Genomic DNA, 19652 nt, shown 5'->3' with positions numbered 1-19652 from the left:
AAAATTGCATTATGTCAGCACTTTGAAGTGGGCTATAGACCGAATTTCACATAAGTTCAGGCACTGACTGATATGACCATACTAACTGTTGTACCGACTACTTGTGGGCCTACACAAGGAACCATTCGATTTTTACTGTATAGATTTAGAGAAAATGTCATTTGAAAAACGTACACATGCATATTCTCGCCTTTGCAAAATTGCATTATGTCAGCACTTTGAAGTGGGCTATAGACCGAATTTCACATAAGTTCAGGCACTGACTGATATGACCATATTAACCCGTGTGCTGACTACTTGTACACAAGGAACCATGTTATTTTACTGTATAGATATTGAGAAAATGTCATTTGAAAAACGTACACATGCATATTCTCGCCTTTGCAAAATTGCATTATGTCAGCACTTTGAAGTGGGCTATAGACCGAATTTCACATAAGTTCAGGCACTAACTGATATGACATACTATCTGTTATATCGACTACTTGTACACAAGGAACCATTATATTTTACTGTATAGATTTAGAGAAAATGTCACTGACTGATATGACCATAGGCTACTAACTGTACTGACTACTTCGAGTCCGTAGCACGCGTGCTAGGAATTGAGAAACGGCCGTAGACTCTTTCTGAAATCCCATTGCTCATTTATTAGAGCTATTACGGTGAGGTTGCCGGGGAGTGGACTCGCAGCCACACCAACACACATCACTGCAATGACAATGTGATTAGAAGATGCTGGCGTTTTGCAACAAAGACAATGAAATCCTTTAACGCGATTAGCATAAGAGATTGTATTGAAAAGAGTAAGAGTGAGAATCTAAAAGAACGCTTTTACAAATAAATATAATTTGTTTAAAGGCTACGGTTAGCTAGCTCAGCGCCTGCTACTGCTTTTCTAGAATTAGCTTTGAATTTACTACGTTAGAATTACAGCTAATGTAGATCTATTTGTAGCTCAACAATGGAGTTCTCTTTTGATATTAACAACATCTTCCCAGAGCGGATCACTGTGTTGGATCAGAGCCTTGTTCCTGGTGATAAATCCAAAGGAAGGTAGGTGACATGGTTGTTGTGTTTGTCTGGTTCCAGTCAGTGTCACTCTGTGGATGCCCGCCCGTCGTCTGTCCCCAGGGTTTATGCTTTCCTGTATAAGATGGCTGGATCATATTGTGTCATTGTGTCATAACAATCCTGGTCAAACGGAGTCTAATATTTTGTTGAATTCTGTCTCCAGGCCAGATCTGCAAAGCAAAATAGCTTCAGTTATTGATGAGCTTGGAAAAGCCTCCTCTAAGGTTGGTGTTTGTTGTAGTTAAAAACAATTTTCGCTAATTGCATTGAAGGAACTAAATGGTGCATCCACAATTGTAAAGGACCATTCTCTGCAAGGACCTGTAATAAATATTGCATGGCAGCTGCATTATCTATCTAGAGTACCAGGGCTTTGTAAATCAATGTGAACCATCTACCGTTGTGATGTTTTCCATCCACAGGCTCAACAGTTGCCAGCTCCAATAACAAGTGCTGTGAAGCTGCAGTCCAACCAGCACAGCCTTTACCTTATCAAGGATGAAACCAGCAATGGGTATCTTGTTATATCACACCGTTTTTTACGTCCAAACTACTCAAAATAAAACGTTATTAAATTGTTGCCATCTAAAGGTCTTTAACAGTAACATCATACCAAGTATAACCCCTCCAGGGTTGTCTTAGTGCTTGGTGTACGTTAAGAGGACATCTCTGGGAAACAGACTCCACCCTTAGTGTGCTAACAATACCGATGCTAAACAAAGCTATTCTGTGGGTCCATTTGAGGCTCTATGGTGCTCTCTGTGAATCCTCTGGACCATATGGTCAACATTAAACTAGAACCCTTTTGTTGACCCATGAAGAGGAGGCCATTACTCCAGCTGGGTTGAGAAATATATGTCTTATATTCTTCTCACTAGTACGTAAACCTCCCCAATCGTTCCTTTTCCCCATGCAGAGGCCAAGGAGCAGGAGTAGGGTTTCTCAAGGTCGGCTACAAGAAGTTGTTTCTCCTTGTAAGTGTCCAACAAATATATTTCTAGCTTTGCAGGAGGCGACTGTTTGAATTGTGAATTTGAAATGTTCCATTGTTGTAAAACACCTTACAACAATATAACATTCATTCTCATTAACATGAGTTAATGCAGTGGTGAGCATTATTATATAGCTTAGGGGTAGGGTTAGGGCTAGGGGTTGGGCTATTGCTTACTGCATTGACTATGTTACTTACTGGTTCATTAATGTACCCAGTTATTATAATGTGTTACCAATGGTATTAATATTAGATTCTCTTTTGCATACAATGTTCGGTGATGGTTAAAACATTAAGGATATAATAGGGAAATTGACAGGAAACTACAGAAGGAAAATATCGTTGTGTGTGTGTTAATAGTGTACAGCCTTTTCCACTGCTACATTTCGTACTAATTTAAAAGCACTTCAAAGTTTCTCATTGATTTACAAGCCTGACCAGAAGTCTTGATGGGCCTTATTCACTTAGTGGCCATCTTGGTGTCCAACTTGGTGTCCATCTTGCCTCTAACCGCTAACCAAGCTAGCCGTCAGAACCAAGATGGCCCCCAGGTGACGTAAGGCCCCTGGTGCTCTGTGGTTCTCAGGACCAGCGGGGAGCCCACTTAGAGGCGGAGCCACTGTGTGTCCTGGACTTCTACGTCTCAGAGAGCCTGCAGCGCCACGGCTATGGGCTGGAGCTCTTTGACTTCATGCTGCAGGTGAGGCCTCCTGGAAACCTGGGAACTCTTAGTCTCAAGGAGACGGAAATGGATAAAAGAAAAGTCTGCAACTTATTATAGGGTTCAGGTTACTTTATTCGTACCCGTAGGTAAACTTGTGTTGCAGTTTAAAAGTGGGCTTCCGACACACAGTTAGGACAACACATACACACAAACACAAATGGGACAGTTACATACAGTGGATAAAACAATTAAAGTGCTCCAGTGCTAATCCAAATTTGGACACTTAAAACTGACCAACATAATTAAAATATAATAAAACCTGATAAATTGATCTAGAAACCCCACAAAAAAAATTAGTCACACATTTATTTGTTGATTACACAAAGAATTTATGTGTTTCTTTCTAACATTTCTATCAAAATAAACATCATATAATTAAAACTGCAATATTTAAAAGGTTTCATGTTTCACACGTGTCAGCAGTGTTGCAAGTTTTACATTTTAATGGCTGCAGACAGTGCTTCCATTACTCCGATACAGAGAGAGGATCCAGCACTCGCATCCACTTCCTGTAACCGGAGCCTCCCTGGTCAGACCGGTGGTTATATTCTGATTCAGTTCTGGGTGGTGGCACCTATCGTTGAGACGGCAGTGTTATTTGAACAGTTGGCCAAGGAGTAGTCTCAAAAATCTTTAGATTTTTAGGCTAGCCAGGTTAGCCAGTGCAAACTCGTCCGGCTTTGTAAACCCAAATGTTCTTGTTGCCGTGAAGAGACAAGCTTACCCGACCGGTCCCGATCACAACGTCTTCAGACGAGGTGTCCGTAAAGGTTTAAAATGAACCTGGGTAGTAGACTGGCCACTGTAGAGATATCGTCTTCTGAAATCTGCACCTCGTGAATGAGTTCACCCCCAGGACGCGATACAGACCCATTCAGGGCAATGTGTGGAGCTCCGCCCTGCGCACTCTGTGGTTCCCGGCCAGGGCGCTGGTCTGACACAGCGATGGGAACCTCTGGACTCAGATCAGCCAGGGTCTGGTCTCCCCCTAGAGGAGCAGATACAGGGCTATGATACCCTCGACCCAGATCAGCCATAGAGCAGCGTCAGTCAATTTCCATTGATGGAAACTTTAATTTCAGTAGAATAACTGAATAAGGTTCACGATTAGTTAATAAGACCAACTCCATAATTATAGCAATTAAACACTCACTCACACAAAACAAACAATGAAACACTTTACATAGTATTCGTCAAGAAGGTGATGTCGATATTTGTAGGGGGGAGAAGTGACGGCATAGGAATCTATGGGGAAGGGTTTGAGCGAAATCATCAAAGGTGCAATGCGTCTTCAGCGGTGGCAAGTGTGTGTTGGCATCACGGTGTCGTTGTTCCTGTATCTTTTATTCATCTTCCTCCACCAGCACACGCAGATGGAGCCGGCGCTCATGGCCTACGACAGACCCTCAGCCAAGTTCCTCGCCTTCCTCGCAAAGCATTACTGCCTGACTCAGAGTGTTCCTCAGGTACCAGTCTGCGAGTAAACCTCATAACAGAAATGATAATAATAGTGGTACATTTAAGAGTCTGATTCCTCGACATGATGGTGTATGGAACATGATCAGAGGAGAGTGGAAGCTTATCATCTCTTCTGATGACATGTTTTAGCTGCTATTTATAGCCACCCCATTCATGGCAGGATTTATTCCAGGAACAGAACAAGATCAGAAGGTTTAAGTTGAACGAAACATCAAGGAACCATGGATGCATTTTCTATGTTTGCTTTCCTGTTGTTGCCAGGTGAACAACTTTGTGGTTTATGAGGGATTCTTCCTCAACAAATCAGGTAATTTCTTTACAATGGCATTTGTAATTATTACTTCACGTTGAAAATTCTAATTACATGTCTTCTGTTAGATTTTCAACATTGTCGTCATGGGCATTGCATTGATTGATGTATACAACTATAACACAATAGATCTCTCTTGAGGTCTATGTAGTCTGTGCATCCTATCCAAACTCATCATCAGCATCTTGATGGATCTTCAGTCAAACTGTTCATGCATGGTCTTACCTAAATAGTGTGTGGTATCTGCATATTTCCTTTTTACATTATTAACTATTTCAATTAGTTTTACCCATATAACAAGACATATTCAGGTCAAACGTTAAATCTGGAAAGGGCTCTCTCTCTATCTAACTCTCTGTCACTCTCCCTTCCACCATAAGAGAGAGACAGAGATAGAGAAAGCGAGAGAGTCCTTCAGAGAGTTGACATGCGGTTATTTTGGTTCCAAACACTCTTTCATTCTCCACCAAACTCTCTCAGGCTCGCCCCACTCTCCTCTGACGGATCAGGGAATGTACGGCTTTTTGTAAGGACTCTTCATCACTTTTTCTGTTCCTTAGTCTCACCGCCCCTATCTCCTTATCCTTACCCCCTCTGTTCCTCCCTTTCCGCCCCCCTGTCTCTCTGCTAAACAAGGTCACCTTCATTTGTCTGTTTTGCTTTTGTTTTTTGCATTGGTTATTAAGATCTAAGAACCCTTCCCCCCTCTCCTCTCCGGTAGAATAATTAAAGCTTGGCTGACCGGCATATCTAGATTATACAAATGTGCACGTCACACACTCACACACATACATGCACGCGGACAAACACACTCACACGCACGCACACATACAGGTATGGACGCAAACACACAGGTATGACCCAGTGGCGTCACTAGGCTGTTTCATTCGGGGCTTAAGCCCCGGATATTATTTAATTAGCCTCGAATCCTTTATTTATTTATTTTTAAGCTTCTTTTACACTAGAAACAAACATGAGGATTCCCGGGGCATCCCAAAATAAAGTAGCTTAGTCCTTCTAGATAGTCCTCCTGGCAAGAGAATAAACGGGTTAAAAACATAACCAGACTGTTTACCACCTACCTTTAAGTCAATTACCCTATCCTATCCCCAGTCATATATATATATATGTATAGGTAAGGTCTGTCTCACTTGTATTAATTTTACTCTGAAATAACTTGAATGGATCTTTAGATGTCTGGGGATAAGCAGCACAGCAGTCAGGTAGCTATTTAAAGCTATAATAAACTGCGCATTTTGTGTATTTAGGCAAAGCATTATGAAAAATGTGCATGCGCATTAAAGCATACAAAAAGGTTTGCCGTGCGCATTTTCCCTTTCCCTCTGGGCTAAGCCCCGGATATTTCAAAAGCCTAGAAATGCCCCTGGTATGAGCACACGCACACGGACCACTTCACTCTATACATAAGCCCTGCAGTAATCTCCGCTATGCGTTGGTTTCGTAACATCCCATGTTAAACACCTCGCAACTTTACACACTAGGTCTAACCTCTGAAGGGTCCCTGACCTTGTGAGACTTGTGCAAACCACCATCTCTGATGGAACGGGGCCATGGAGAGCTAATGGATATGGGATTGCCACAAATTGGTACCAGTCAGGGAATAGCCTGCTTAGAGTTTATTGCTGGTTTGATGTTAGAGCTTTGTTGCTCTTTAATAATTGTGTGTCTGTCCGTTTTTTTGTTCTTATAACATGTCAAGAAAATAAGTAGAATCAAAACTGCACTCACTCATCTGACTTTGACATTGAGTTAAAGATAAGTAGATGAAAAAATTACTAAGTATTATTAAAGATAGCAACTGTTATTGGAAAATCACAGTTTGATCATCCCATATTACTTATGTTATTATTATTAAACCCTCCGTATTAATACGGAGGGTTTAATATGATACACATAGTGTCATGTCAGTGTTGAATATCCAAAAGTGCTGAGTGATTTCGATCACATATGTTGTAGGGAAGACATTCCTAACTGATTCAGTCAGTGTTCAACTAAGTAATTGACAATGGCGTCAGGCTGATCTTCACCTGGGTTAATGATCTTCATTAACCCAGGTTTGAATTGTTACTATATACAGTACAGTATAAACTTTAACTGTTCTACGGTATATATTGTAGCTAAAACACCATGCAAGGTTCTCACTGAACTATCAAATATTCCTTGAGAAAATTGTGAGATTGGATAACAGGTGTTTTATTTTGACATGGGAGGAATGTCTGGTAGAAAATAAACACCCATGAATGAGGCAAATATTTCAGTCTTTGTCCCTTGGATCTATAGCCCAGATTCTGTCATAGTATTTTGTCTGTTTTCTCCCTACAGTGGGCCCGTCGAGAAAGGGTCTCCCAAAAAAGGTGGAAGGAGAGATCAAGCCCTACTCTCTAATGGAGAGAGAAGGTGAGCAGTGTGACCCAACAGGCCGGTCAACAGACCGTTAATATGGAAACTCCCCAGCCGTCACGCATGAGGCATGTGTTCCCACTTTCTGCCAACGCTGCCATTGTTTTCATGTTTAAAATATGGGTTGTGTGTTGATCCTGCAAGATTGTAGTTCAAGCTTTTTTGTGCTTGGTAACTAAAAGGCTTACAGCGCTACCTACTTTGACGACGAGATAACTTAACTCAACCATCGTCTCCGGTGTGTGTGTGTGTGTGTGTGTGTGCGTGTTTGCGTACGTGCCTGTGTGCGTGCGTGCGATCGTGCGTGCGTGTGTGTGTGTGCCAACACAAACAAGACATATTGAAAGGTGATGACAAAAAAAACTAGGGTTTGGGTGTGAATGCCGACGGCATTCCAGGAACCAGCTGTCCCTCAAACGTGCTCTGCAGGAGCCATATTGTTATGAACACTACCCCTGAGCTCTGGCTTCATCCCAGACTGTGGGTTGATAGTGAATGATTGATCCAGTCCATGGATGGCTCACACTGTGCCCTCCCGTCCCGGTGTCAGCGCTGCGCGGGGACCAGAGGGTGGGGCAGTGGCCCTTCCCGCCCCAGGTGGGATCCTCCCCCTACTCGCGCTCCCACAGCGTGGGCTCGTCCCCCAGCCGGGCCCCGCCCGCCCAAGCCCCGCCCCAGGGGCCAGCTCCGGCCTCTGGTGGACCCCCGACGCCCCACTCCCTGCTCAGCGACCACCTCAAGGCAAGACGCACCAGGTACGACCCCCCCCCCCCCCCCCCCTCCCCCGTCGGCCGGCAGGTAGGGGACTGCTCTGTCAGAACACCTGATGTACCTCTGGCCCCCGTGCCATCTAGCTACGGGACGCGTTAGCTTCCGGCCACCCCGGGCTCATTTTAGACCAATCAGTGCATCTCTCTCATGATTGGTTAAAAAACAAAAGTTTAAAAAACCAAATCGGTTAAAAATCCTCTCTCCTGCTCTCTCTTTGCAAATCTAAAATGATTCCTGCAGCAGCTTTAAGTCCCGAGCTGTCCTTGGAGGTTGACTGCAATAGGAGCAGCGTGTGCCTCTTGTTGAGGCGTGCCACGTCTGCTCGGCTGTGGAAGCCAACGCTACATATTCCGCTCATTAGTCGGCCTCCTTTGTTTACCGCCCACTAAAGAGCCCGGGGAGGCAGCGGCCGCAGTAACACTCGAGTGTCGGCTGGATGCATGCACCTTTCTGCACTGGGGCTGGTTGTTCTGCTGTGCCACTGATGGTCCACTTTAATTCGTTGTTCTCTTTCCTTGTCTCTCCACAATCCTCCTCCCATTTTGGAACCCATTTTCCACCCTCTGTTTATCTTGGTTTTACAAACACTCATCCTTCCCGCCTCGTTTTCCATCCTTTCCTTTCCGACGCTCTCCTCTCCAATTCCCCCCCCCCCCCCCCCCCCGGAGTAGTTCCCTTAATCGTTCTCAGCTGGGTTTCTACTGAACCCCCCAGAGACCGGCCTGCCCTCCACTCCCCTTTTAAAGAAGGCATCTGTTTTTTAGCTTGATGGAAGGCCTGCGTCTCTGTCACAGAGGGAGGGGAGTGCCTTAGCCCCAGGGACATTATTTGATTCCATGGAAACACACAGAATGAACCGGAACAGGAGTGAGAGTGGCTGTCGGCCCTACCACTTTTTGTAAAACTTTTACTGTTGCTCCCTAGCAGAACAAAAGAGGATGGCTGTTTCCTCTGTTGTTTATCTTTTTAAAAACAATTCATTAAAATGCATACCGCAATGTCATGTCTGCTTTTTATCAAGCATATGAAGAACTACGACACACCTGCAACGATACATGTACATGCGACACAAAGCACAATAGAAAACTGGGTTCAATACCCGCTGCAGTTTTTTGTGTTCTCCCATTAATTATTCTTTGACCCATGAATTCTTTGTTTTTTGTGTTGGCTCATTTGCAGTTCATTTGTTATTTTAATTGGATTGGCCATTTGTTTTATTTTACAATCCCTTGTGTTTGCTTAAAAAAACCATCTCTCCATCCATGGGCTCCCCCCCCCCCCCCCCCCCCATCCACTTCCTTTGATGGCTTCTGGCAGCAAACACAAGCACACGGTTGCCAGGGGCAACCATCCCTGTTGCCACATCGACAGCAGCAGCGGTCTGATGCTGAACCGGGACCAGGCGCCCTTCCATCGGCCAGGTGAGGGCACTGTTCAAGGTGGGGCGGACCCCCACCACCGCCAAGTGTTCAGCACAGGCATAACGTGTCCTTTATGTAAAGTGTGCCTTGTGTAAAGTGCACCTTATGTAAAGTATGTTTTGTGTAAAGTGCGCTTTATGTAATGTGTACTTTGTTTGAAGTTTACTTTGTGCAAAGAGCGCTTTGTGTAAACAAGTGCGCTTTGCATAAAGTGTGCTTTATAGAAGTGTGCTTTGTGCAAAGTGCGCATTGTGTAAAGTGTGCTTTGTTTAAAGTGCGCTTTGTGTAAAGTGTACTTGGTTTAAAGTGCGCTCTATGTAATGTATGCTTTGTTTAAAGTGCATGTTGTACAAAGTGTACTTTGTGTAAAGTGCTGTGCGTCCGTAGGTTGGAGGTTAGCAGACGTCTTGAGAGACAGAGGGACTGACATACAGCCAGTGGGAAACACAAACACACACAGGTTGGACACCTCCACAGATCTCAAGGAAGAAGGCGTTACACGCACTAACACACATTATTTAAAACCAATCTTATCTGTGTTCCTTTGTGGCCAAAAATGGGTTGGCTAAACTCAAAATATGAAATTGAAAACTGGGAGCTGAAAACGTAGCCAAATATTTATGAATGAACAGATTTTTCCGCAGGTTGATGCGGTCCACAGCCAAAGTACCACATTCTTTTAATGTTTATTTAATTTTTTCTTTTGATATAATTAAAGAGCATGTTAACCGGTATCGTACTCTACATGTTCCACTTCTTCCTCTCCATCAACCACGTTCTTCTCTCATCATGGCACCATCTCCGTCCCGCCGTCCCCCTGTGTTTAGGCCCCGCCCACCTTCACTCCCCCCTCTGCTGGCGCCCAGGAAGCCCCCCGGCCCGGCGCCCCCCGCAGGCCGGCATGAGCGGGCGCACCGCATGACAGGGGCCCGGGGGGCTAAGACAGAGCTGCTGCCCAGGCGCCAGGCCCCGCCGGGCCCCTGGGAAGCCGGGGCCACACGGGGGGGCCAGAGAGCCCTGCTGGGAGGCCCCTGGTCCTGGACCCTGGGGGAGGGCCCCCACACGGCCCAGTGGGTCCGACAGAAGCAGGAGTACCGGAGCACCAGACCCTGGTGAACCCGGGGTAGAACTGAGGACCTCGGCCTCTGCTGCCCTGGGCTCACGGCCCTCCAGCGGAGCCGTCTTCCAGGGGCCTCGGTGTCGGACCAACCCAGGGGGACAGCACTGAGGATGGGCCTCAGTGTCGGACCAACCCAGGGGGACAGCACTGAGGATGGGCCTCAGTGTCGGACCAACCCAGGGGGACAGCACTGAGGATGGGCCTCAGTGTACGACCAACCCAGGGGGACAGCACTGAGGATGGGCCTCAGTGTACGATCAACCCAGGGGGACAGCACTGAGGATGGGCCTCAGTGTCGGACCAACCCAGGGGGACAGCACTGAGGATGGGCCTCAGTGTACGATCAACCCAGGGGGACAGCACTGAGGATGGTCTCTCCCTTCATGAACCAGGACAGGGCTAGGACCCATCTTCACTGGTGAAGTGGGCTCCCCATGCGATGGTGCATGACAGGAGCAGATATATGGATTCATATTTTTCAGATGGAACTTGCGCTGATTGTGAGCTCGCTCTTCTGCCTTGGTGAGAAGGAAAAAGCCTCTGCACATTACTCACCACTTTATTTGTATTGATTTATATTGTGTCAAATGGTTTTCAGAAGTTATATATAATTATTTGAAGCGTTAATAAGAATAAAAAAACAATACGATCCCAAAAGGATTGTGCTCATTTGTGTTATCATGGAATGTATTGTTTTGTTGTAAGGTTTGGAATGAACCGTATTTACTCCCCAGACATCGGTGACCAAGAAGGAACTAAAAATAACCAAAGGCATTCAAAGAGAAATGTTAACAGATACACTGCCATGGGTTTAGTTTCAGCTGTGTATTCATTCAAAATGCAAAGGTAATATTTACTGTATCAGATTTACCCTTAAGAAGTTCCCCTTAACCGGCTTGTGCCTTTGTGCCTCATCATAAATACAAGTATTTACCCATTCTCCATCTGATGAATACAAACTGAAATGAAATGAACCCTGTGATTGCATCACATACTGTATTTTAGTCTGCCTGTTGGGAGGATAAGGAGACGGGAGACGTCTTCCTACGGATGGGTTGCAACAACCGGTTTACCAGGAAACGACTGCTGCTGAATTCAGTTAAATACTCCACTTAAATACTTTACGTTTAACCCCCACTGTATTAATAATAATGGATTGAATTTATACAGCACTTTTCTAGACACTCAAAGACGCTTTACAGTGAAGGCAGCACCCACTTGGGTGATGCACAGCAGCCAATCTGCGCCAGAACGCTCTCCACACACCAGCCTGAGGTGGAGAGTGAGGGAATTAATGAGTCAGCCAATTATACAGGAGGATGATTAGGGGGCCAGATTGAATGAGCCTGGTTGGGCCAGGACAACGGGGAGACCCCTACTCTTTGTGATAAGTGCCCTGGGATATTTTATGACCTCAGTGAGTCAGGACCTTGGTTTTACGTCTCCTCCGAAGGACGGCACCTTCCACATATTATTCTATCTAACTAATCTCTAGATTTGAGGGATGATACAATAAGGAATGTTAATGTTTGAAGTTGATGACCGTTCAACCACATACATAAATACATTTTTATTTACATTTTACATAGAGCAACATCAAAGGAGATTTTGCTCGACAAGAAAGCGTAAGAAAAGGCCTACAACCTCGGCGAAATCAAGATGGAGGGGGGGGGGCTGTTACAAGGTTCTTAAAAAATACATTCACTCAAATATCTGACCAACCCCATATATAACATTTAAAACCTGGCTCATTCTCACCGGACTTGTTCTTCTTGGTTTCATGGAATGACATTTGCATGTGCTCATTGGACCGTCAGCACCTAATCTGCACCCAGTGAGGCCCGCAAAAGGAGGGCGTTTAATGATTAGAAGGCAGACATGTGCATAGTTCCCCAGTTCACATTGAGCAGGAAGAGGACTCCTCCCCCCCAAGGGATCAGTCCACCCTCCACTCGGTCGACATGCTGGCTTGACTGTTTATTAACGCCACACTCGATGAGTCCTCGATGACACACTCCTTGACTTGTTCTTTTTACTTCCTGACTCCCTACAGTCTCTTTGCATTCTGGCCAATTTAGAGCCCATTTTTCTGAACGTTTTTTATACATTCAATAAATAATTTCAGCAAGATCAAAACAAATATAGTTTTTAGCCATACATTTTCCTATTTTAGAACAAAACCCTGACACACACACACACACACACACACACACACACACACACACACACACACACACACACACACACACACACACACACACACACACACACACACACACACACACACACACACACACACACACACACACACACACACACACACACACACACGTTGAGGTCCACCGCTATGGGCCAGGCCTAGCGAGCGTCCTCCAGCAGGGAGAGGTAGAGAGGGGACTGCAGGAAGCGGGGGTAGCAGTCTGCGTCCAGCAGGGAGTAGATGCGCTTCTGAGCGGGGAGCAGGGAGGTGTGTGAGGGTGCCTGCAGCAGCTGGAGGGTCAGGTCCCGGGTCTTGCTGTCCAGGTTCACCTGGTGAGGGGGGAAAACACAACATGCGTCCGTTAGGATGGACAACTAGTGATGGGTATTTTTACGAAGGAGAAGGAAAAAAGTCAAAGAACAATTCATTTGGGATTTGACATTGCAGTAGGAAATACTGTACGACAAAAAACATGCTCAAATTGTAAACGCGTCTAATGTAGTTCTGTTACGTTATAATATGTGTTTTTGCAATACACACACACACACACACACACACACACACACACACACACACACACACACACACACACACACACACACACACACACACACACACACACACACACACACACACACACACACACACACAAGCCAAAACAAGTCAATCTAATCACAATAGGCTAATGGAAGAGTTAAACAACCTTCTTATAAAAGCACAACAATGTACGGTTACATTTACACACTCCTGGTTCTGTGCAGGGAGGCAGAAAGAAGGGCATGCTTTTGATCATTCTCTCCCTTCCTAGAGGGGGGGGGGGGCTGTACCTCGCGGGGGGAGCCAGGCTGGATGTAGGTGGTGCAGATGTCCTTGGCCCTCCGCTGTAGGCTGAAGTTGTTGGAGGACTGCTGGTACTGCCCACACGCCAGGTAGAACTGCAGGTTCTCCTCGCTGAACTCGGAGCGCAGGAATGCACCGAACACAGACACTCCCTCTATTATCAAAACAAAGCTGCCATGAATGGTGGTTTCCTCTCCAAGAATGGCATCGTGATAAAGAGCTCAAAGCGTAGCTTTATCTGGACCTCCGCAATGAGGTTGCACTGTTGACCTTTTCTTAGACAGGCGAGTGTATGGAGGGGGGGGGACGGACGGACATCTTTCACCACAACAATCACACATCCAACCAGAGGCTAAGACAATGGGAGCGTGCGGTCGGAGAATGTGGGCCAGTGCCAACACGTAAGAAAGTATTCTAGACAATGATCTACATCTCGGATGGTAAAACACTTAAATAGTAAGACTGATTGTTGACAGTGACATCAGGGAAAAATGTTCCATGATCTAATTCACATTGCTCAAGGTTACTGGCATCAATCCTCCCCCTCATAATACCACTTCCTATTTGTTTGGATTAGTACTATTATTAGTTACCAATTTTAAAAAGGTGCACAGGTTAAAGTAACAACTAGCCTACATTCAAAACAGGAGGAAACACATTCCTAAAGACATGGTGGCAGAACCAGCTCCTATTGAAACAGCATGAGAAGCATATGACCTTATGGGTTCTATTGGGGGTAAATCCACTGGTTTCGGACCACTAGACAATGAAGATTAAATGGAGATACAACACAGTTATTTCTCTGAGGAGGAACTAGTTTCATAAGAAATGTCCCCAGTTTCCCAACAATGCAATATTTGTTCCCTTTTCCTAAATGTCACATGTTTCGAAGAGGTTGTTTGGACAGAAGTGTGCTGAGCCATTTCTCTGTGCCGGCCCTGATTTATGACGGCTGTAGTTGTTTACCATACGCTCTATTCATAGCCGACGGCCTCTGAGAAAGGGACCAACACACACACCGGGTATTTGTATTGCACAGCACACAGGAAGTGTGTGACGTCTGCTAAATGCTCATGATGACCCTTTACTATTTCAGTCCCTTTAGTAGGAGACCCTTTCGATCACAAATGATCCGAGACCCAGCCGTCCCTTGATGTTCGAGCATCCCCTCTGGGGCTCAGAGTCTGGGCCGGAAACCAAAAGCCGTGAGGGGGCGGAGTGACGCCTGGCTTCCGGTTCCCTTAAACTATTTAGCATTAGAGCGGACATTTCAGAGGGGATTTGAGTCCACGTGTTTCTACAGTTCTACAAGGTGTTGATTTGAAACCTTTACAGACCCCTTTTCTGCCAACATTGTTGTCCCGGACAGGGAGTTGTAGCTTGTTTTAGTGCCGGGGGAAAGTTTATGTCGCTGGCCCAGTTTGTTATTCGCTGCGTATCCCAACCCTGGAATACCCGAACAAGCCAGACAAACCCTGCCCCTGCGCTCATGACATCACAGGGAAAGAACTACAAGAAGAGTCGGACGGCTTTCACTCATTCAACGGTGACCCGAAAACGAGACATCATGAATCGCAATGAATCACTACTGGCCGTAGCAGTAGTCCTGAACGGCCGATTGAACAAGCTTACCCTGACTCGCAAGCAGGGCGTTGAGCGACCGGGCCCAATTCTCCAGCGCCTCCAAACTGAACCTCAATCCCCCACTGTGACCCACTTGACTCCACTGGCGCATGAAGCGGAGGCGAGAGCGCCTCTCCTTGGCACTGGAGAGGAGGAGGAAAAGTGATCAGCCGTGTCATACTGAATGGTCTCTGGCCCCTACAGGTGTGTGGACAACAAGGTGCCAACACAACAACACCATGAATCAATCTGTCTCAACAGTTATTTATGGCACCGTAGATTTCCTAATTGTAAGGGGACCTTTGGAAAACTAGATTCCTTTATCATAATAGCAGCTCAAATGACTAGAGACGCCCACGTTCAAGTGAAGACACAGTGTTGGGTTCTCTATGCTGGACCAGTCGACCTACCTGTCTTTTTGGACTGCTTGGCTTATATTGGAGTTGGACGAATGATGATTCTGGAAATGACACAATGACAAATTCTTGCTGAATACAAACCATGTTTCAAATCATTTCTTACAAAAGGTATCTAGGTTTCTGCAAGCACACACACACACACACACACACACACACAGTTAACTTGGTTAAAAATGTAATTAGTTAATTTACCAGTTCAAACAAACTTTTTAGGTGAAGTTTGGCAGCAGACAGTTTTGCTTTGGCGCGCTCACGGTGGTGGCGCGACTTCAAGGAGGGGTCGGACGGGGAGGACGGGCGCGTGTCGTCCCTCTCCAAGCTCCCGGTGCTGCTGCCTTGGGAGGAGGGCGCCAGCTGGCCGTCGCTGTAGGCACGGAAGCTCTCGCCCATCGTCCCTACTCGCAGGTTGTCCATCTTCCGCTTGCTCAGCTCCTTCAAGTCCTCCACGCTGACGCTGAGGTCCTTGGTCAACCTGGCCGGGCAGCCGGGACTCGAACCCAGTTCTCGGATGGTCGGGGGCAGCGTCGCGCTCCGGGCCGGTTCGGAGGGGCCGAGTAGATGCGTGTGGGTGCCCGACTCCCTGTTAAGTACCGGGGGGTCTTTCAGCTGGATCCCTCTCCAGGGCATAACGTCCATGTCCAGGAGGGACCCCTCGGAGCTGAACCTCCGCATGGTGCCTCAGCAGACCGTGGCTCAGAGTGAACGAGGGAAGGCGAAGCTCGACGGAGAAAGCGAAGTGTCTGTTCAGTCTGAGGACCACAATGAACCACAACAAGCAAGCAGAGGGGGGAGGGGGGAATATACAATTAGAGGAGGAGATAAAATGCTCACAAACAGCAACACACTGGAACTGGCCTCAAACAACTACCCGACGTAGCTCGGGTAGATCAGAAAAAGGCAATGATGTGGATCTCAAGTCAAAGGGGATGCTTTTGCTGACCCACTTTTACAAATACACATTTTCCTCCAAGCCAATCACCTTCTACTCCAGCTGCATGTTTCCAAACAGTGTGCCCCTGGCGGTCAGCGCCTCGGACATTGTGCGAATTTCGACGCGTGGTCAGCAGACAGCCGCCCGGGGTTAAACACGGAGAAAAGAGAATGCCTACCTCCAGGTCGTGTTATTCCTCTGCTTTGTACCACATGACACCGTCACAGTTTCACCAGTTCAGCTTTTTCGCTAAAAAAAACAACACCCCCTGCTCTGAGTCGTTGTTGGTTTGGATTAAACATAGGGACGCGATGTCTTGTTATGTCCCCGCCCGGAGTGCGTTCCATTATTACGCCATGAAAGTTCTTGTAACGTGAAGGCGTCACACGGTATACGCCACACCTTCGCTTGGGTTTCAACTTGCCCTTCACCACTCCAGGGGCCCGTCTGACACGCAGGCCTGATCACTCATTCACTACAGTGTAGGTGTGTCTGGATTGGCCGACTCCACGTCACTGTGAAGAGACCTTTGGTAAAGATCACTTGGGAAATCTGTTCCTAGAGAGGAAATGATTGCAATAAAGTTTATGACCTAAACAACACGTTGTACTTTACAATTTAAAGGTACAGGTAGGAGAGAGTAGGGGAGGGGAGGGGAAGGGGGAAGAAGGTGTTACAGGGAGTCGACCCAAGTATATATGGAAATATCAGAAAAGGCACTATGACTAAGTATCATTGTTTCCAGCCTAGGGTTAGGGTTACCCTAACCCTAACCCTAACCCTAACCCTGAATGGTCATTTGCAATCAATGACTATCTCCCCTTAAAGGTTGGTTGATAATGGTGTGACCACAGATGGAAATTAGCTATTCAGCTAACCCTGGTATATAACTTGTTCTGTACATGCATCCCTGTCAACTAAACCAACAAACTAGCTCTCCTTTGGAAATTGTTAAAGTAAGGGCATTTTTCAAATTCCTTTACACGGTTTGAGTCCCAGCTGGCAGCACGTATTCTCTCCGTGTCCACGCATCACACACGCCAATCGGCAGTGACGCACGATGGACGTCACTCTGTCACGCTCCACCTCTCTCACACACCACTCTGAAGACAACGTGATGTCTCCCACATTACACAGATGAACCCAAGCTTGTTCACAGTTCACAGTTCACCTGAACTCTGCATAGCATTCCCCCTCTGTAGCTCAGCCAGAATGTAAACGCCTGGCTGGTCCTCAACCAGTTTCTCCCAGACGACCCCCCCCCCGCCCAGCACTGGCAGCCGATGGCTGCTCAGATCCAATTCCCATCACTGGTTCCGGCCTACCGTGCCGTGATTGGCTCAGGCCCATCCCACACCCAGGACCTGGTCAGACCATACTCTCCAGCCCGTCCACGACGCTCAACGACTGCCTACCGGCTCGCTTATCCCTTTCTATATGGGGACCCCACCAGTCGCCCAGCTAGATCTCCATTGTTTGCAGTCCTGGCTCCACAATGGTGGATGGAGCTCCCCACTGACCCCAGGACAGTGAAACCCTACTGGTCCTGGCTCCACAATGGTGGATGGAGCTCCCCACTGACCCCAGGACAGTGAAACCCTACTGGTCCTGGCTCCACAATGGTGGATGGAGCTCTCCACTGACCCCAGGACAGTGAAACCCTACTGGTCCTGGCTCCACAATGGTGGATGGAGCTCCCCACCTCTCCTACCCTACCCCATCTTCCATGCAGGCTGAAGACTCATCTGTTCAGACTGCATCTTGGCCCATGATTTTTATTTATTATAATTCAAAAGGAAATACATAAATAGCTAATCAAAAACGTAGTTTTAAAAACAATTCTCTATTCCTTGTTTCGAAAACCACACAATCTTCTAATTTTTTCAAATATTATCACACATTCATCATTTTATATCCTACATCCCACTCCTATATAGCATAGCCTCGGTGAACAGGCATCATGCATATTTCTATGCAAGGGGGGGGGGACTGAATGTCCACATTTTTCAGATTTTTATCATGTTTTATTTTTACAGTCGCGCGGCATGTGGTTTGGGAGGTAGAGTGGGTCGACTGGTAACCGGAAGTTGCTAGTTCACTCCTCCTTGACGAGTGTCGAGGTGTGCCTGAGCAACACAGCATCCACCCAACTGCTCCTGATGAGCTGGCTGTGTCTGGCAGGGTGGACTGCTGTCTGTGTATTAATGGGTTAATGCTAGGCGATATTGGAAAGTGCTTTAGGTGGCTTGCTACAGGAAGCAGCAGGGAGGAGTACACCCCTCCATTTACATCAACAGTGGAGAGAGTCAACATTGTCAGCAGGACCTGGCCTGGTCCCGTCTCTAGTCAGCAGCGTCAGGAGGACCTGGCCTGGTCCCGTCTAGTCAGCAGCGTCAGGAGGACCTGGCCTGGTCCCGTCTCTAGTCAGCAGCGTCAGGAGGACCTGTCCTGGTCCCGTCTCTAGTCAGCAGCGTCTGGCGGACCTGGCCTGGTCCCGTCTCTAGTCAGCAGCGTCAGGAGGACCTGTCCTGGTCCCGTCTCTAGTCAGCAGCGTCAGGAGGACCTGGCCGGGTCCCGTCTCTAGTCAGCAGCGTCAGGAGGACCTGGCCGGGTCCCGTCTAGTCAGCAGCGTCAGGAGGACCTGGCCGGGTCCCGTCTAGTCAGCAGCGTCAGGAGGACCTGGCCTGGTCCCGTCTCTAGTCAGCAGCGTCAGGAGGACCTGGCCTGGTCCCATCACACTGGCATCATCGTCAGGGCAGTGCGACAACGACTCTTCTTCCTCTGAAGGCTGAGGAGGTTGGGCATGGACTCCAGGATACTCAGCCACCTCTATGGATGTTATACTCTCTACTTAGTACCTGCACTTTCGAGGAGAGCTGAGAACACTGGGATCTCACTGCCAGCAAGGACTTCTTGCTGCATGTTTGTTGTGCATTTGACAAATTAAAGAACGTGAACTTGAACTTAAAAGCAGTCAACCTAAAATATTTTTCTTACATTCTAAGTTGTTCCTGGAGAACATGAGATGCAGGCCCATCCCCTAAGTTGACACACTTTGTCAACAGTTATTTTGGTTATTATGGATAAACAGCAAGATCAGTGATCCCTTCTCCTCTTCTTATAGTCGAACAGCAATCACCCTAACCTTAAATTTACATCCATAACAATACAATTATCTTTTTTATTTTTTATCATTAGGTCTACCTAATGATAGTCAAACAAAAATCATCCTAACCTAAATGATTCACCATTCATCATTAAATTAAAATCCACAAATAAAGGTATATATTCTAATTCCAATAAGTGTAATGGAATTTGTGTTGAGTGG

The 19652-nt window shown here is 46.7% G+C and overlaps 2 protein-coding genes across 16 annotated transcripts; one reads left to right on the top strand and one right to left on the bottom strand.

Moving 5' to 3' along the window:
- Window positions 1-675: 675 nt before the first annotated feature.
- On the top strand, window positions 676-11375 carry atat1 (alpha tubulin acetyltransferase 1). Of its 13 annotated transcripts, none has more exons than XR_009524133.1 (13): window positions 676-1056; window positions 1238-1298; window positions 1497-1588; window positions 1991-2048; window positions 2652-2765; window positions 4154-4255; window positions 4530-4575; window positions 5059-5104; window positions 6922-6996; window positions 7550-7754; window positions 9088-9191; window positions 9563-9651; window positions 10019-10081. XR_009524133.1 is itself a non-coding variant. In XM_060044118.1 (13 exons), exons 1-12 carry the CDS (start codon window positions 965-967, stop codon window positions 9616-9618), a joined length of 1035 nt encoding a protein of 344 aa, XP_059900101.1. In that variant the 5' UTR covers window positions 676-964; the 3' UTR covers window positions 9619-9651; window positions 10019-10147. The 13 variants fall into 13 exon arrangements, 12 of the variants coding, with proteins under 12 accessions (XP_059900101.1, XP_059900095.1, XP_059900097.1 ...); XM_060044118.1 differs by having other exon boundaries at window positions 9579-9651; window positions 10019-10147; XM_060044112.1 differs by lacking the exon at window positions 5059-5104 and having other exon boundaries at window positions 9579-9651; window positions 10019-11375.
- Window positions 11376-11819: 444 nt separating this feature from the next.
- On the bottom strand, window positions 11820-16743 carry si:ch211-152p11.4 (regulator of G-protein signaling 8). Of its 3 annotated transcripts, XM_060044128.1 has the most exons (6): window positions 16503-16728; window positions 15586-16133; window positions 15385-15434; window positions 14984-15117; window positions 13339-13505; window positions 11820-12840 (listed from the first exon to the last, which is right to left on the bottom strand). In XM_060044128.1, the coding sequence occupies exons 2-6, from the start codon at window positions 16063-16065 to the stop codon at window positions 12670-12672; spliced, it is 1002 nt and encodes a 333-aa protein (XP_059900111.1). In that variant the 5' UTR covers window positions 16066-16133; window positions 16503-16728; the 3' UTR covers window positions 11820-12669. The 3 variants fall into 3 exon arrangements, with proteins under 3 accessions (XP_059900111.1, XP_059900109.1, XP_059900110.1); XM_060044126.1 differs by lacking the exon at window positions 15385-15434 and having other exon boundaries at window positions 16503-16743; XM_060044127.1 differs by lacking the exon at window positions 15385-15434 and having other exon boundaries at window positions 16373-16503.
- Window positions 16744-19652: the final 2909 nt, after the last annotated feature.

Source organism: Gadus macrocephalus, chromosome 22 (assembly GCF_031168955.1).
Source record: "Gadus macrocephalus chromosome 22, ASM3116895v1".
NCBI lineage: Eukaryota > Metazoa > Chordata > Actinopteri > Gadiformes > Gadidae > Gadus > Gadus macrocephalus.
This window is presented reverse-complemented; position numbering and strand designations above follow the sequence as displayed.

What these genes read in the sequence shown, in the direction of transcription:
- atat1 (XM_060044112.1), top strand. Translation starts at nt 965, where the DNA reads ATGGAGTTCTCTTTTGATATTAACAACATCTTCCCAGAGCGGATCACT. An exon ending in TTGGAAAAGCCTCCTCTAAG is followed by an intron (nt 1,299 to 1,496) that starts GTTGGTGTTTGT and finishes TTCCATCCACAG; the next exon opens with GCTCAACAGTTGCCAGCTCC. An exon ending in GGAAACACAAACACACACAG is followed by an intron (nt 9,652 to 10,018) that starts GTTGGACACCTC and finishes CCCTGTGTTTAG; the next exon opens with GCCCCGCCCACCTTCACTCC.
- si:ch211-152p11.4 (XM_060044126.1), bottom strand. Translation starts at nt 16,065, where the DNA reads ATGCGGAGGTTCAGCTCCGAGGGGTCCCTCCTGGACATGGACGTTATG. An exon ending in TAAAAAGTTTGTTTGAACTG is followed by an intron (nt 15,118 to 15,585) that starts GTAAATTAACTA and finishes CCTCCTCTCCAG; the next exon opens with TGCCAAGGAGAGGCGCTCTC. An exon ending in CGCCCTGCTTGCGAGTCAGG is followed by an intron (nt 13,506 to 14,983) that starts GTAAGCTTGTTC and finishes TTTTGATAATAG; the next exon opens with AGGGAGTGTCTGTGTTCGGT.